General features: G+C 65.1%; 2 protein-coding genes across 3 annotated transcripts in view; one reads left to right on the top strand and one right to left on the bottom strand.

The window, feature by feature from the left end:
- LOC114057032 (coronin-7-like) overlaps positions 1 to 14,800 on the top strand; it is a 38,238-nt gene that overhangs the window by 20,084 nt on the left and 3,354 nt on the right. Inside the window, exons 10-26 of the mRNA XM_027882793.1 lie at positions 10,747 to 10,801; positions 11,149 to 11,206; positions 11,303 to 11,448; positions 11,886 to 11,981; positions 12,057 to 12,224; positions 12,348 to 12,480; positions 12,562 to 12,737; positions 12,811 to 12,919; positions 13,019 to 13,105; positions 13,199 to 13,341; positions 13,418 to 13,522; positions 13,646 to 13,731; positions 13,805 to 13,946; positions 14,057 to 14,146; positions 14,224 to 14,340; positions 14,430 to 14,565; positions 14,672 to 14,763. Of these exons, the coding sequence (XP_027738594.1) occupies positions 10,747 to 10,801; positions 11,149 to 11,206; positions 11,303 to 11,448; positions 11,886 to 11,981; positions 12,057 to 12,224; positions 12,348 to 12,480; positions 12,562 to 12,737; positions 12,811 to 12,919; positions 13,019 to 13,105; positions 13,199 to 13,341; positions 13,418 to 13,522; positions 13,646 to 13,731; positions 13,805 to 13,946; positions 14,057 to 14,146; positions 14,224 to 14,340; positions 14,430 to 14,565; positions 14,672 to 14,763 (1,939 nt within the window). The remainder of the gene's footprint in view (positions 1 to 10,746; positions 10,802 to 11,148; positions 11,207 to 11,302; positions 11,449 to 11,885; positions 11,982 to 12,056; positions 12,225 to 12,347; positions 12,481 to 12,561; positions 12,738 to 12,810; positions 12,920 to 13,018; positions 13,106 to 13,198; positions 13,342 to 13,417; positions 13,523 to 13,645; positions 13,732 to 13,804; positions 13,947 to 14,056; positions 14,147 to 14,223; positions 14,341 to 14,429; positions 14,566 to 14,671; positions 14,764 to 14,800) is intronic.
- VASN (vasorin) lies at positions 1,481 to 8,686 on the bottom strand. 2 transcript variants are annotated; one of them, XM_027882783.1, is made up of 3 exons: positions 8,598 to 8,686; positions 2,091 to 4,115; positions 1,481 to 2,039 (listed from the first exon to the last, which is right to left on the bottom strand). In XM_027882783.1, exon 2 carries the CDS (start codon positions 4,103 to 4,105, stop codon positions 2,096 to 2,098), a length of 2,010 nt encoding a protein of 669 aa, XP_027738584.1. In that variant the 5' UTR covers positions 4,106 to 4,115; positions 8,598 to 8,686; the 3' UTR covers positions 1,481 to 2,039; positions 2,091 to 2,095. The 2 variants fall into 2 exon arrangements, with proteins under 2 accessions (XP_027738584.1, XP_027738583.1); XM_027882782.1 differs by having other exon boundaries at positions 1,481 to 4,115.

Genomic DNA, 14,800 nt, shown 5'->3' with positions numbered 1-14,800 from the left:
CTCCTGCTGTGCTGGCATTTTCACTGTAGATCCCATCACTTTGGAGCTGCTGGAAACCTCCCCGGAATGGTGGGACTTGCTGAGGAGTCATGTGGGTCCCCAGCAAACTTGGCATGTGGGGGAGTGCCCTGCAAACCTCCAGCTCATTGCAAGTAGGGAACTGAGTTTTGTTAGGGGAAGGGCACATCATGGAGGCAAAGGAGGGGGGAAGGGAGGGGCCAGGAGGGGCTGGAGGGCTCTGTGAGGTCCCTGCAGCCAGTGTTGGTGTGGGGACACGCAGGGGTAGGGCCAGGCTCGGGGGGCTGTGGCGGTGGCCGGCCGGGGGCACCCGGCATGAGGCCGCGGCTCCGCCAGGGACTTTTCTTCTCTCCTCCTCGCGAGGCTGGAAAATATACAAAGCTCGCAGTGAAAATATTTACACAGCAGCAATTTTGGGAGGAATTTGGGATGTTAATTTGAAAAATCTGTGGGGAGAGGACCACAATGGGCCCTTTGAGTGGGCGAGCGTGGCCATCGCAGCGAGCCGCCCGCGCTGGCGAGGGGCCCCTCCTGCCGCTGCGCCGGCCCTAATGGGAGCCAGCCCTGCCGGAAGCCCACCTGGGAGCGAGGGGGGGGCCGTGCCAGACGGCCCCCGCCGCCATCCCGCGCCCCTAATTGCATCCAGAGCCTCTCCCTGCCCCGAGTGAGCAGGACCGGGGGGCCGGCGGGGTCAGGGCCGTGTCCTCTGGCGGAGCGGCCAGCGCGGTGCGGCACGGCACGGCGGTGACCCTCGGCGTCAGCCCCGCGTTGTGCTCATTCTCTCCAAATCAAACATACCTCGGCGGGCAGGGCCTCAACCTGGAAAATTCCAGCCCGAAAGATAAAGGATTGGAAAACGATTAAAACCAGAGAGTTGGAGCAGAAACCACTTGGCAGCGGGAACCTGCCGAGTGCCGGCTCCCAGCGCTCCCCGCCAGGGCCAGCGCATGAAACCGGCTGTTCCCGGGGCCGGGCAGTGGGGGCTCTGGCTGCAGCCCCCGGGGTGGGGGGGCCCTGCAGGCTGACACTTGTCACGGGTGCTCTGGGGGTCCCGGTGCTGCTGGGGGTGACGTCAGGAGATTGGGCTGGGCTGTTTGTCCCGCAGCTGGCCCCAGAGCCATCTGGCAGGCGGGAAGGGATGAAGTAAGGCTGGATGATGTGCAGGGCAGGGGCCGATTTGAACCCCATGGCCTCTGTTTTGGGAACCCCTCCTCAGCGCCCGCGGTGGCGGGCAGCGCCCAGAGTCGGGAAAACTTCCCCCCTCCATCGCCCTGACTCATCCCAGTGCTTGCCAACAACAATGAGAGGACACGACTGACCTTTCCAACCTTCCCGCTGCTCCATAGGGGACACACCACACTGCCCACACCCCTGCCCACACCCCTGCCCACACCCCTGCCAGGGTGCTCAGGGCGGCACAGAAGTTTTCGTCGTTGTTATTTTAATTATTTTGGGTTTTTTTTTTTGTTTTTTTTTACAAAAAGACACCCTTCTGGTCTGTCTTACAAAAGAGATGTACACAAACCTGTACTAAAAAAAAAAAACAAACAAACAAGTTTTCCCAGAAGAAATGGGAAATAACGGCGTATAAATATTCTCTCTGAGTTCTTAAAGCTTCAATTCCCGGTTTGCCTGCTCGGCCCTTCCTTTGGCCCAGGGGGTCCCGAGGGTCCCAGCACCTCGGCCGGGCCATATTGCTCACATCAGCTTCCAGGGAGTCGAGAGTCACGGGCTGTGCTCTGCTAAAGGACCCTTGTTACCAGCACGTGGGCAGCCCTCAGCTGAGTCACGGCAGCTTTCTCTGTAGCAGTAGCTAAAGAGAAGCCCCCTCTCCCAGCCCCCAAATTAAACCCCCCCCCTTTCTTCCGCTACCCACGTTCTACGTAGAGTCACAGAAATCAAGGCACCGAGCAGTAAAATTTGTGTCTCCTCCCGAAGCGTGGCAGCCTCGCGGAAATTGCACGTTGTGGGTTTGGGGGTTTTCTGCCTCAATTCAGTCAGCCCCTTGGCGATCTGTATCCCAGAGGGACGTGCCCTGGGTGCTGCTGCTGGAGCTCAGCCCTCCCGTGCCCAGGGCTCAGAAGTAAGAGGGTTTGAGCCCCGGGGTGTTGTTGTTGCTGGGGTAGTGCGACTGCATGAGTGGCACCTCGCACTCGGAGCCACCAGAAATCATCGCCGCCTCCGGCACCTTGCAGCCATGGCTGCTCAAGTCCCCGTTTTCCAGGCAGGCTTTAACCCCTTCCAGCTCCAGCGGGCTGGCGTCCACCCCGGCGCCAGCACGGGCCTTGGCCTGGTGGTGCCGGCGGTAGTACATGGCGGCGGTGACCACCACCACCAGCAGCAGCGCGGCGGCCACCACGGGGACGAGGATCAGGGCGAGGTTGGGGTCCTGGCTCTGGGTGACAGGGGAGTGCTGCTGCAGGCTGAGGGGCAGGGTGTGCGCTTCAGCACAGTGCTCCTCCTTGGGGACCTCCCCCAGCGCCCCGATGCAGACACGGTAGGTGCAGTTGGGTTTCAGCGCCCGCACCGTGTACTCGGAGAGCGAGGCCGGCAAACGCAGCATCACCGGCCGCTTGTCCGGCCCCGAGAGGTTCCGGTAGCTCAGGCGGATGCCCTTCAGCTGTGCCTTGGACTGGATGTAGTTGTGCAGGTCCACCTTGAGAGAGGTGCTGCCCACCTGCGCGATGCTGACCCGCCGGCCAGGCGGCGGGGCCGGCGTGCCCGGGGCCGGCGTGGTCCCCCTCAGCTCCACCTCACAGTACGCGCCGGCAAAGCCCGTGGGGCACAGGCACTCCAGGAGGTTCTGCGTGCCCAGGTGGCAGGTGCCGCCGTTCAGACACGTGCGAGGGGGGCAGATGGGCGGCGGGGAGCTGGTGGGGGACGGGGTGCCGCTGAAGGGCACTGGCGTGGAGCTGCCCTGGGGGTCCCTGGCCCCCAGGGTGGGTGCAGCGGTGCTGGCAGGCAGGGGCGGGCGGTGGGTGGTGGGCAGCAGCGCAGGTGGCGGCAGCGTGGTGGTGCGGGGCGTGGTGGGCGTGGGGGTGGTGGTGGGGCAGCCAAAGTCAGAGTACTGCAGGTGGTGGAGGAGCTTGCCGGAGTTTTTGGGGGGGAAGTGGCAGCGGGTCTCCTCGGGGCGCCGCAGCACCACTCCGCTGGCGTTCACCCACTGCACCAGCCAGCTCATCTGGCAGATGCAGTTGAAGGGGTTGCCGGCAGCCGTCACGGATCGCAACCTGGGGAAGAAGCTGGAGAAATCCCGAGGGATGGTGTTGATGTTGAGGTTACTGATGTCCAGCTCCTGGAGGTTGTGAAGGCTCTGGAAGCTGTCGGCTGGCAGCTGGGAGATTCGGGCATTGCCGGCCAGGCTGAGCCGGGTGAGGCTGCCCAGCCGCCGCAGCACCGCCGGCACACGCTCCAGCAGGTTGTCGGAGACATCCAGCTCGTGGAGGTTGTTCTGGACCTGGAAGAGCTCCTCGTTTAAGCTCGTCAGGCCCAGCCCCGCGATCTTTAGGGACTCAATGTTGACAGCGTGGAAGGCCCCCGGTGCAATGGTGGGGATCTTGTTCCAGCTGATGTCCAACAGCAGGAGGTTGGGCAGGTCGAGGGGGGGAACAGCCCTGAGCTGGTTGTTCTGCAGCTTCAGCTCCAGCAGATTCTCCAGCGTGTCGAAGGCAGCAGCGTGGATATGCTGGATCCTGTTCCTCTGCAGGTAGAGCCGTTCCAGCAGCCGCAGCCCGTGGAAGGTCTCATTGGTGATCTCCTGCAGCTGGTTGGAGGACAGGTCCAAGTTGACGAGCTCTGTCAGAGGCTGGAAGATGTTTTTCTGGATGCTGGTGATCTTGTTTTGTGAGAGGTCCAGGAGCTGGAGGGCGGGCAGGCCTGCAAAGCTGTCCTCACTGAGCGTGGTGATGCCGTTCTCAAAGACGTAGAGGGAGAGGGTGTTGGAGGGCAGCCCCTGGGGCACCGTCTGGCCCCGCCTGGCCGCACACAGGATGGTCTTGGGGTCCTGGCACTGGCATCCCGCGGGACAAGCCCTGGCCAGCTCCCCACGGGCCAAGAGGAACAGCGTGCAAAGGATCAGCTGGTTCATGGTGTCAGCTCTGTGGAGTGAGAAATGCAGCCAGGGTTAGGGGCCAGGCCCTGCTGGGGGGTATCCAGGGCTGGGGGTCACCTCTGAATCCCTGTGACAGAGCTGGTGAGAGTGAAGCAGCACGTGGGCTCCACGCTCTCCCCCTCCCCAGACCTCCAGGATTTAGGGACATGGTACCTTTGTGCACTCCAGGCTCTACCATGAGACACATCCCACTGGTATTTGGACTGTCTCCAGTGGCACACCAAGATTTCCCCCCCCCCGGTCCCCAGTACACACAAGGGCCCCAACCACCCCCACTGCTCAGCAGGGTGCAAATCAAACACGGGGGATGTGGAGAAGGGGTGGGAGCCTGGCTGGCCTTCCCTGCACTGAGCTCAGCTTAACCCTTTGCTTGTGCCATCCCAGCAGCTGCACCCACGGGGGCTGCTCCTGCTTGGATCACCAGTGGCAGCAATCCCTCTTGGGGACAAGGGTACCAAAGGGTGGCCCAGACTGTGGGCACAGGCCATGGGGCTGGTGGAGCTGTTTGTGTCCCCACAGAGTCCAGGGGCTCATACCCACCCCCAGCCAGCCCCTGGCCCCACAGGTCACCTTGCCATTCCCCTCCCTGCTGCACTGCAGGGACTCAGCACAGCACCACGGGCTGTGTCCTTGTCCCTTGGGGACTCAGGACAGCAGGGATGCTCTGGAGTGAGCAAAGCTGTAACCACGCCTGCCCCAGCCCCCATGGATGCCCTGGCTAATGTTGCAGCCGCAGGTTGTGCCACACAGAGCTGGTCCCTCTCCTCAGCCCCATCTTTCAGCCCTTTTAATGTTACGAGGCAGGGCCAGGGACCCACTGCCTCCTGCCCCCCCATCAGGGGTAAAGGGAGGTGGTAGAGGGGGGTCCCCAGGCAGGGAAGAGGGGAACCCTTCCCCAGCCCTAGCCTATCTCCTCCCTGCTTGGAGCTGTCAGAGCTCCAGGCAAACACTCCCCCTGCAGCTCAGAAGGGGCCCTCTCGGTGTGCGGGGGGCTGGCGGGTCACACAGCAGCACGTGCCGCCTGCCCCGGCCGGCCGGCGCTGCAGGGACACCACATCCTGCGCCAGTAGGGTCTGGACCCCTGCTGGGGTGTCAGCTAGGGTTAACACGGTGACTGGCTCTGTCCTCACCTCTTCCCAAGCCGCCCCCCCCCCAGGGTGGGGTGCACCCGAGGGTGGGGTTGCGCCCACGGCTGGGCAGGGTCACCACAACCGCCTGAGTCACTTGGCTTGACCGGCCCTGCCCTGACATGACCTGTGCCGTCAGCCCCTGGTGCTGGGGAGGAGCTGTGCTGCATCCAGGGGGTCACTGTCACCCAGGGGGTCACCGTTACGGCATCACCTCCCTGGCACCCGCAGCTCAGTCCTCTCACCGCTGCTGGGTCCCCCCACCCCTCCACATCACACAGCCAGTGTGCAACACAAGGACCACAAGGACAGAGCAGAACCAAAACCACATCACGGAGACCTTGTGAAGTGCTTTTTGAGGCTGGGGGCAGACCTGGCCCCTCTCGAGATGGCTCCAGCAGCTGGAGCACGCTGGCTGGAAAGAGAGCCCGTGGCATGAGGTGCTGGCATGCCAGCGGTGCCACCCCTGTGCCAGGCTGCCCGGGTGGACAGCCCCGGAGCGGGGCCAGGCCTGCGGGATGCTGGCGAGGCCGGGGCTGGTTTTGCAATGCCAGGGTCGGGTTTCGCTGACGTGTCCCGTGCTGCAACCAGCTGCTGACTCCAAGTCTCTCTCGTCCCTTTAATTACGCTGGCATTTCCTCCCCGCCTGCCAGGCTCCCTGCTCCGGGCAGGTTCGCCCAGCCCGGCCACGGCCGCGCATCCGTGCCTGGCCACGAGCGCCGGGCAGGCTGGCACGGCCGCCCCACACGCCTGCACCGCCGCCCCCTCGGCATCGCCCGCTCCGCTGGCACACGCCGGCACCGCGCCCGCACGCCTCCACCGCCGCCCTGCGCTGTTTCAAGGCAGCGAGAGGTTAACCCAGCCCAGGTCACCCCCAGAAACGAGGGGCAGGGAAACAGCCTCCCCAGGTCCTGGCAGGGTCCCCAAGGGGTGGAGAGGAGGCCCCGGTTCTGCTGGAGGTGTTGGGGCCGCCCTGCCAGCGGCCTGCTGCTGCCTTGGCTGGGCTCCCCCGCGCCTGCACCGCAGATATTTGCCGTATTATTCATATTTTCCGGCTGTGGGGAGGATCTGGGCTCAGATTCCCCCAGTCCCGGCTCAGCCTTTCCCTGCCAGCCTGCTGGGGTGGGAGTGCTGTGTCCCCCCTTCCTGCCTGCAGCCCACCAGGCGGGACGATGCCACTCCCGCCCCTCTTTGCACCCGCCACATGTTTTAACAACGAGGGTGATGCTCTCCCCACGCCGCAGGGTGGCACCTGTGCAGGACAGGCTGGAGGAGCCCTCCTGGGGACTCCTGCCCTTCCCTGCTGCTTGGGGACCTCAGGGAACCAGGTAGAGCCGGGATGTCCCTTTCCGCACCGGCAAGCAAGGCCCCAAGGCCAAACAAAGCTAGCGTTGTTGCTGGTCGGTGGGTTGCCACCTTGGCTGGTGGCATCAGAGCAGGAAGGACAGGGGCCCTGCTCACAGCTGGGCCCTGAACTCCATCCCTGTCACGGCAGGGAAGGACACGGTGCCTTTGCTGGGCAGGATGCAGAGCCGCTCCCCTCCCTTACACCCCCCAAAGCAAGCTGATGTCAGCACGTGCCCCCTCCCGAGAGCCAGCTGGGGGGATGCAGGATTAAGCCCTTAATCCTCCTCCCTTTCAACCCACCCTGCGCCGCCTCAGCTCCCACCTCCTCCCGCTCCCCTCCCTATTTAATTAAAGTTTCCGCAGCAGCCCCGCAGGAATGCAGGCCTGGTTATTGCATTCCCGGGAGCGCTCGCCAGCCCCTCCATCCCGCTCCTGCCCCTTTGACCCGGCCGCGCTCCCCGTCTCAGGTGCTGGCAAGGAGAAAAACCAGCAGAGCCGCTTCACCGGCAGCCAAACCGCCTGGGGAGGAGCCGGAACGCCGGCGGAGGGTGGGAGGAGGCCGGCGATGGTGCCACGCGTGGCCCGGGCGGCACGGGCAGATTCCTCTGCAGTGACTGGGGTGGCCGCGGCTGTCCCCGAGCGCTTCCTCGTGCCGTGTCCCGCCGGCAGAGCCAGCCGGGCAGGCAGCACTTGCGTCAGGGCCACCCGGCGAGGCCGGCTGGCCTTGGCGTGGCGCGGGGGAAAACAGTAATTAGTGTCATCCCTGACGGCGGCACTGCCCAGCGCCGTGTGGGCAGCGGCACGGCCGGGTCAGGGCGGCCTGGTTGCCCCGGCCCCAGCAGGACCTGTCGGCGCAGGGCGTGTTGGCAAGAGTGGGTGTGTGGGGGTGACACGATTGGGGCGTTTTGGTTGGGAAGAAAAGTCTTGGAACCGGAGCATCTCTGCTGAGATACATTGACTCCTGTGGCAACTGCCAGCCTAGGAGGGAGCCAGGTGTAGGAAGGAACGTTTACCCCCACGGTGGCCCAAAGTCACACCCAAAGAGGGTGACAGGGGCCTCCAATTGCACACTGCGTGACGACAAGGGAGCTGGCGGCAGGAGGAGCAGCGGGGTATCCCCAGCGGCCAGGCTGGCTGGTGGCCCTGCTGGCACCCGTCCCTCTGCACCAGCCAGAGGGAAACCCTCGCTAGCACCGCCTTGGGACCCGCTTGTCCCCATGGAGGGTCAGCGACCCAGGACACTGACCCCTGAGGACAGGCAGGGCAAGGGCAGCCAAACCCCACCCCAGCCGAGCCCTCTGCTGAGGAGGGTGGTGGTGGACACAGCTGTCAGCAGTTCCAACCTGCCTGACCCCAACAGGAGAGCCCTGCTGCCACGTCTGCCAGGACAGGATGAGCACAGGATGGGCCCAGGACCGTGCCAGTGCCATGGGGGTCCTGGACCTCTTTTGCTGGCAGGGTGGGTCACTGCCAGCCAGTCATGCTGGATGGAGCTGTGCTCCACGTTAGCCCCAGACACATCTCTTGCCTTATCCTCAGCACCAGGCCAAGGTCCCTGGGCCAGACCCCAGCACATCCCACAGCAGGACAGGCACGGGGAAATAGGGGCCTGCCTGCACCCTCATCCCAGCCCACCACAGTGCCATCCCCCAGCTCGGCCGAGGCCCTGCCACCAGCCCTGGTAGGGGCCAGCCGGGTGTCCCTGGCTCAGCCGAGGCCTCGCAGGGAGCAGAGCACACTGACCACCATCGGAGGCCCGGAGGAGTCGCTGGCCTTGAGTGTCCTGCCTGCGGCCGAGGCCCAGTTGACACTGTATCATCGTGGGTTCCCAGCCCACCTCGGCTGCTCTAAGGTCTGGCCCAAGGCCCCCCAGGCCCCGCCGTCCTCTGAGCCCCCCGGTGGCCGGCAGAGCCCCCTGTCGCCCGTGGGCCGCCGCCGCACGAACTCCAGTGGCTGTGTGGAGGGTCGGGCGGTGCCGCGGCCGCGGGACTCACCGTGGCGGGTGGTGCGGGGCGGTGCAGGGCCGTGCGGGGCCGTCGGGGAGGGCGGTCAGTCCATGGCGCGGGCGGATCGGCGGCCGGGCGAGCACTCCCGTCTCTGGCGGCGCCGAGCGCGGGGGGCGGCTTTTAAACCGCGGGGGCGGGGCCTGCCCTCCCGCCGGTCGCCCATTGGCTGAGAGGACGACGGGGGCGGGGCACGGCGGTGGCGGAGGCCCCGCCTCCCGCGCACCTGGGGCCCGACGGGGGCGGGACCGCGGGGACCCCCGGGACCCCCGGGACCCCGGAGTGACAGGGACCCCCCGGATCTCTGGGATCCCAGAGTCACAGGGACTCCCGGGACCTCCGGGACCCCGGAGTGACAGGGACCCCCCGGATCTCTGGGATCCCAGAGTCACAGGGACTCCCGGGACCCCCGGGACCCCGGAGTGACAGGGACCCCCCGGATCTCTGGGATCCCAGAGTCACAGCCACCTCCGGGACCTCCCGTGATCTTGGAATCACAGTGACACCTGGGACACCCAGAACATCTGGGACTCCAGAGTCACAGGGACCCCTGGGGACTCCATTGGACCTCTGGGATCACAGACCCAGAGTCACAGCACTTCAGGGACCTCCCGGAGTCACAGGGACCCCAGGGCTCCCCAGAGTCACAGGAACCCCCAGGATCCATAGGGACTCCATGAGATCTCCTGGACCTCCAGAGTCACAAGAATACCCAGGACTCTGGCAGCTCCCAGACACTCCAAACCCTCCAGGGCCCCCCTGGACCTCCAGCACCCCTGGGGCTGGGGTCCCTGGTGTGTAGACACACAGGTATAGGAGATAGGTGCAGGTGGAAGTATCTCCCTCATATCCCCAGCACCCACGGGACCCCTGGCACCACTGGTAACACCAAGGGCTGAGTGTCCTTGGCACTCCCATATCCAGTGTGGCCTGGGATCCTGGTCCCTCTGTGCCCCTGGCATCCACAGAGCCCCTGCCACTGTCTTCTGGGGGACAGGGCTGGGACAGGGTTGTCCCCATGCCCTGGTGGCAGCAGAGCTGTGCCCAGTGCTGCAGGACAGTGTCCCCTCTTTGGCATGGTGAGGATGGCACAGGCTGGGCTGGGACAACCAGGCACCCAGGGCGCCCTTGTCCCAAGCCTGTGCCCCTGTGGTGGTGGCAGTGCTACTGGCAGTAGTGGCAGCAGGGCAGGGGACGCCTGGTGCCTGCCACGGGCATCCCATCAGTGTTTGCCTGGGTTGTGCCAACAGCCCTGGGGCAGGAGAGTGCCATACCAGGCACACCTATCCTTCATGGCATGGGATGGCATGGAACACCTCTCTCCCCTTGGCACAGCCACAGAAATGTCAAACAAAGGGAATAGATTGTCCCTTTAGTCTCTGCCTGTGGCTCTCCCTCCTCCACCCCTGACGTGGGAAGGCACAGAGGTGACTCCGTGCTTCTGTCACCACTGTCCCCTCAGACCACTGAGTATTCCCTGTCACAGACCCCTCTGGCACCCCCAGCCACGGTGCCCTCTGTCCTGACCACCAGACCCTCAGTCAGGAGCATCCCCCAGCTGTGGAGCAACCCCGGGCTGCAGGCTGGGACAGGGTGCAGGACAGGGAGCAGGGACACGCTCCAGCAGGCACAGCCCGGCCTCAGGGCACTCCCGGGGCTGCTCAACACTGCAGGTGCCAGGGTGTGCCACGCGCCCACCCCAAACTGGCCAAGCCGGCCCGGCCAGCCCTGGGGCTCCCCTGCAGGTGCCAGTGGCTTCCCGGGTGCCTTGTCTGGGTGCTGGGAGCAGGGCTGGGAGCAGGATGCCCTGAGGCTGGGCACGACTCCGCAGCAGGCACCAAGCACCCGGGACTGGGAGCAGCTGGCAGTGCCATCCCGCTGCCAACGTGTCACCCCAGGGTAGGACAGTGTGGGTCCAGCTGTAAGCTGGGGACCAGCCCAGTAGCCTGAGGGCACCCCCCAGCACCACCACTGCCCTCCAACTGCTGACAGGGCCTGATCCTGCCCTGCACTTCCCCAGCACGGGGTTTGGGTGTGCACCAGCCAGGAAAGCAGGATCCAGCCCCATGGCCTTTGGGGTGCTGCACTGAGGGGTGCCCTCAGCTCAGCACCCCCAGCTCAGCATACGCTTCCCTTGCAGGGTGACCATCCCACTGTATGACGCTGACACGGGGCTGCTGGTGCTGGCAGGGAAGGTGAGGTCCCACGGCAGTGGGGTGCAGGGGGGTACAGGAGGATGCAGGGGAGTGTAGGGATGTGCACGTGGGTGCAGTGGAGTAGAGAAGCATGCAGGGGTTGCAGGGGGGTGCAGGAGGCTGCAGAGGGGTGCAGGAGATGCAGCAAGGTGCATGTGGGTGCAGCAGGTACAGAAGGGTGCAGGGGAGTGTATCAAGGTGCATGCGGGTGTAGGAAGGTGCAGTGGGGTGCAGGGATTGCAGCGAGGTGCATGTGGGTGCAGGGGGGTACAGGAAGGTGCATGTGGGTGCGGTGGGGTGCTTCCTCCAGCCTCACTCATTCCCTGTCCACTCCACCTCTCTTCCAGGGAGAAAACCTCCTGTACTGCTTTGAGGTGGCCCCCACGCAGCCAGCGCTCACCCAGGGTAAGCAGGTCCCATCCCACACCGGGGTCACAGCAGCCCTGGGGGGCTCACCCCTGCCTGCACTGCCCACCTCGTGTCCGTCCCCCCTCCCCACAGTGACCCAGTGCCGGACAGAGGGCAGCACGCGGGGCCTGGCGGCCGTGCCACGCCTGGCCCTGGACGTCATGGCCTGCGAGGTGCTCCGTGTCCTGCAGCTCACCAGCACCGCCCTGGTCCCTGTCAGCTACGTGGTGCCACGCAAGGTGAGGGGGGGCTGCTGGTGGCACTGTGTCAGGAATGGTTTCAGCTCATGGGGGGACACCTTGCCAGTGCTGGGTGACAAAAGGCACCTGGGTGCCGCGAGACTCCATCCCAGCCTGGGGAGAGCAGAAGGGGAGGTCAAACCTGGGAGCTGGCAGTGGGTCACAGAGTGTGGGTTTGCTGCGTGCTGGATTTGGGAAGCCGGGTGCTGCATGCAGAATTGGGGTGCTGGAGAGCGGATGCTGATAGCTGGGTGCCACCTGCTGGGTGCTGTTGTGCAATGGGTGCTGTGTGCTTAAAGTGTATGAAATTTGGGTGCTGGGTAGTGGAGCCTGGGTGCTAGAGGTGTCTGGGGGTGTGCAGGAGTGTCCCAGCTGCAGCAGGATGGAGGCTGTGGGACTTCGGGAGCACCCACCTTGTCCCATCCCTTCTCCCACAGTCTGTCCAAGACTTCCATGAGGATCTGTTCCCTGACTGCACTGGGACCCTGCCGGCCATCAATGCCCAAGCCTGGTGGGCAGGCAACAACCAGCAGGTCAGTGTCACCTGGGGGTGTGTCCTTGCCGGTGGCATTGCCACTGCCCCATTCCCACCGCTGTGCCTGGTGCAGGTGGGGAGGGTGAGCCTGCACCCCGCACGGAGATCCACAGAGACCTTCATCTCCCCTGTCATCGCCTTCACCCGCCACACCAACGCCAGCCACACTGACATGGGCCACACCGACACCGACATCGACCACACCAACACTGACATCGACCACACCGATGCCGATCGGAGTGTGAGGATGGGGTGCTGGGAATGTGCTTTGGACGCTGAGGGCGTGGGGGTCCCTGCCGCCTTTATCCCACAGGGAAAGGCAGGGCTACCAGCACTCCATGCCCACCCACTCTCTCTCCTATAGGAGGCCAGTGGCTACTCCTCGCCATCCTCACTGGCCTCGCCAGGCAGTGCAGCCACCTCGCTCTCAGCCAGCACCGGTCCCTCCAGCGGCTTTGCCAGCAGCCCCAGCCAGAAGTCCCTGCAGAGCATTTTGGGTGAGCAGGCAGCAGGGTGAGCTCGGGGTCCCTCCCTGAGAGGGGGTTCGGGGCACTCACCTCATCCCTCACCCTCTCCAGGGCCCAGCTCCCGCTTCCGGCACGCGCAGGGCCGGGTGCTGCACCGCGACTTCCACCACACCAACCTGCGGGGGCTCAGCCTCACCACGCCGGGCGAGTGCGACGGCTTCTGCGCCAACCCCCAGCACGTCGCGCTGCCCCTGCTCGCGGCCGGCGGCCAGATCGCCGTGCTCGAGGTACCCCGGAGCGGCTGGAGGCTGGCACGGCGCCGTGAGGGCCATGCCAGTGACTCCCGTCTCTGTCCCGCAGCTCTCCAAGCCCGGCCGTCTCCCTGACACGGCCGTGCCCACCATCCAGAACAGCGTGGCCGTGGCCGACCTCTGCTGGGACCCCTTTGACCCGCGGCGCCTCGCTGTGGGTACGTGTGCCGGCCCCGCCAGAGCGTGCCAGGATAGTCCCCTGGCTCTGGGCACACTGACCACCGCGTTAACCACCGCCCATCCGGTTTGGTCCACAGCTGGTGAAGATGCCAAGATCCGGCTGTGGCGGATCCCTGAGGGAGGGCTGCAGGAGACGCTGCAGGAGCCCGAAGCCGTTCTCCAAGGTGAGGGGACACACCGAGCACCCTATGCTGGGGATAAGCCAGCCCAGTGGTGTCCACAGCTGGTGACAACCACGCACCGCTCAACCTTCCCAGGTCACACAGAGAAGATTTACTCCATCCGCTTCCACCCCGTGGCATCCGATCTCCTGGTTTCCTCCTCCTACGACATGACCGTGCGGATCTGGGATCTGAGCGCCGAGCAGGAAGTCTTGTGCCTGCAGGGACACACAGATCAGGTAAGGGACGACAAACCTGGGGACACCTGAGGGGTGACTTTGGGACATTGAGGGGACACAACATCTGTCTGCCCAGATCTTCAGCATGGCTTGGAGCCCGGACGGGAAGAAGCTGGCGACAGTGAGCAAAGACGGACGGATACGGCTCTACGAGCCACGGTGCAGCCCTCAGCCTCAACAGGTACAATCAGAGCACTGAGGGTGGGCTGGAGAGCTGGGGCTGCAGGTGGGAACACCCTCCGAGGGCACCTGCCCGCACCCCCATCTCTCTCTGAGCAGGCAGGGTGACCTTCTCCCCACACAGGAGGGTCCGGGTCCAGAGGGGGGACGTGGAGCACGCCTGGTTTGGGTTTGCGGTGGCAACTACCTCCTGGTGTCTGGCTTTGATAGGTAAAGAGGGGGACAAGTGCCAGGGCAAGGACCAAGGGACATGGTGCTCCCCCTCATTGTCACCTCCCCACAGCCGCAGTGAGAGGAGGATCCTCCTGTACCGGGCACAGGCTCTGCCTGAGGGACCCTTGTCCGTCCTTGGGCTCGACGTGGCCCCTTCCACGCTCCTGCCCTTCTATGATGAGGATACCAGTGTTGTCTTCCTCACCGGCAAGGTGAGGGCTTGCCCTGCAAAAAAATGGGGTGGCTACCTGTCTACAGCACCCCAAAAGTGCAGAGGGACCCTCCATGCACCTTGACAGCCCCCGTCTCACTCCATCCCCAGGGTGACACCAGAGTCTTCCTCTATGAGGTGACTCCTGAGCCCCCCTATTTCCTCGAGTGCAACAGCTTCACCTCCAGTGAACCCCACAAGGTAAAGAGGGGCAGTGCTGCCCGTCCCTGACCCCTCACCTGTGCTGCCGGGCTCCGCTTACACCCCTACCCCGCCAGGGCTTTGTCTTCCTGCCCAAAACGATGTGCGAGGTGCGGGAGGTGGAGTTCGCCCGTGCGCTGCGCCTGGGGCAGAGCGCCCTGGAGCCCGTGGCTTTCCACGTGCCACGTGTCAAGGTAGGTGGGGGGCAAGAGGAGGGGTTGGCTGTGTTCTGGGACGGGGACAGAGGCAGGGGACCCCCCCTCAACGTCACTTGCCCCCACAGAAGGAGTATTTCCAGGACGACCTCTACCCGCCCACCCGCGTCTGGTGGGAGCCGGCCCTGGGTGCGGGTGCGTGGCTGGCGGGGCAGGACGGGCAGCAGCGCCGCGCCAGCCTGTGCCCGGCCGGCATGGTGCCAGGTGGGTGAGGGGCAGGGTGGGACCCCCAGCCCACGGGGATGGTGTGTGGGGGGGTGTCAGCCACGGGGAGAAGCCCTCCCGCCCCATGGTTACGCCGCTCTCCCAGTGAGCGAGGCCCCGAAAGAGGCTCCGGCGCGGAAGTTCGTCCCTGCATCCGTGTACCTGGAGGAGAAGTCGGACGAGCAGAAGAAGGAGGAGGTGGGTGGCGGGGTGGGGTGGGGGCGGTGGGGCTGGG

This window comes from Empidonax traillii, unplaced genomic scaffold (assembly GCF_003031625.1).
Source record: "Empidonax traillii isolate 1590-97213 ecotype Southwest subspecies unplaced genomic scaffold, ASM303162v1 scaffold111:size2041728, whole genome shotgun sequence".
Taxonomy (NCBI): domain Eukaryota; kingdom Metazoa; phylum Chordata; class Aves; order Passeriformes; family Tyrannidae; genus Empidonax; species Empidonax traillii.
Note: the sequence above shows the minus strand (reverse complement) of the source record. Positions and strands in the feature narration are given on the sequence as shown.

Bases quoted from the DNA above. Each gene is read 5' to 3' on its own strand.
- VASN (XM_027882782.1), bottom strand. From the start codon at position 4,105: ATGAACCAGCTGATCCTTTGCACGCTGTTCCTCTTGGCCCGTGGGGAG.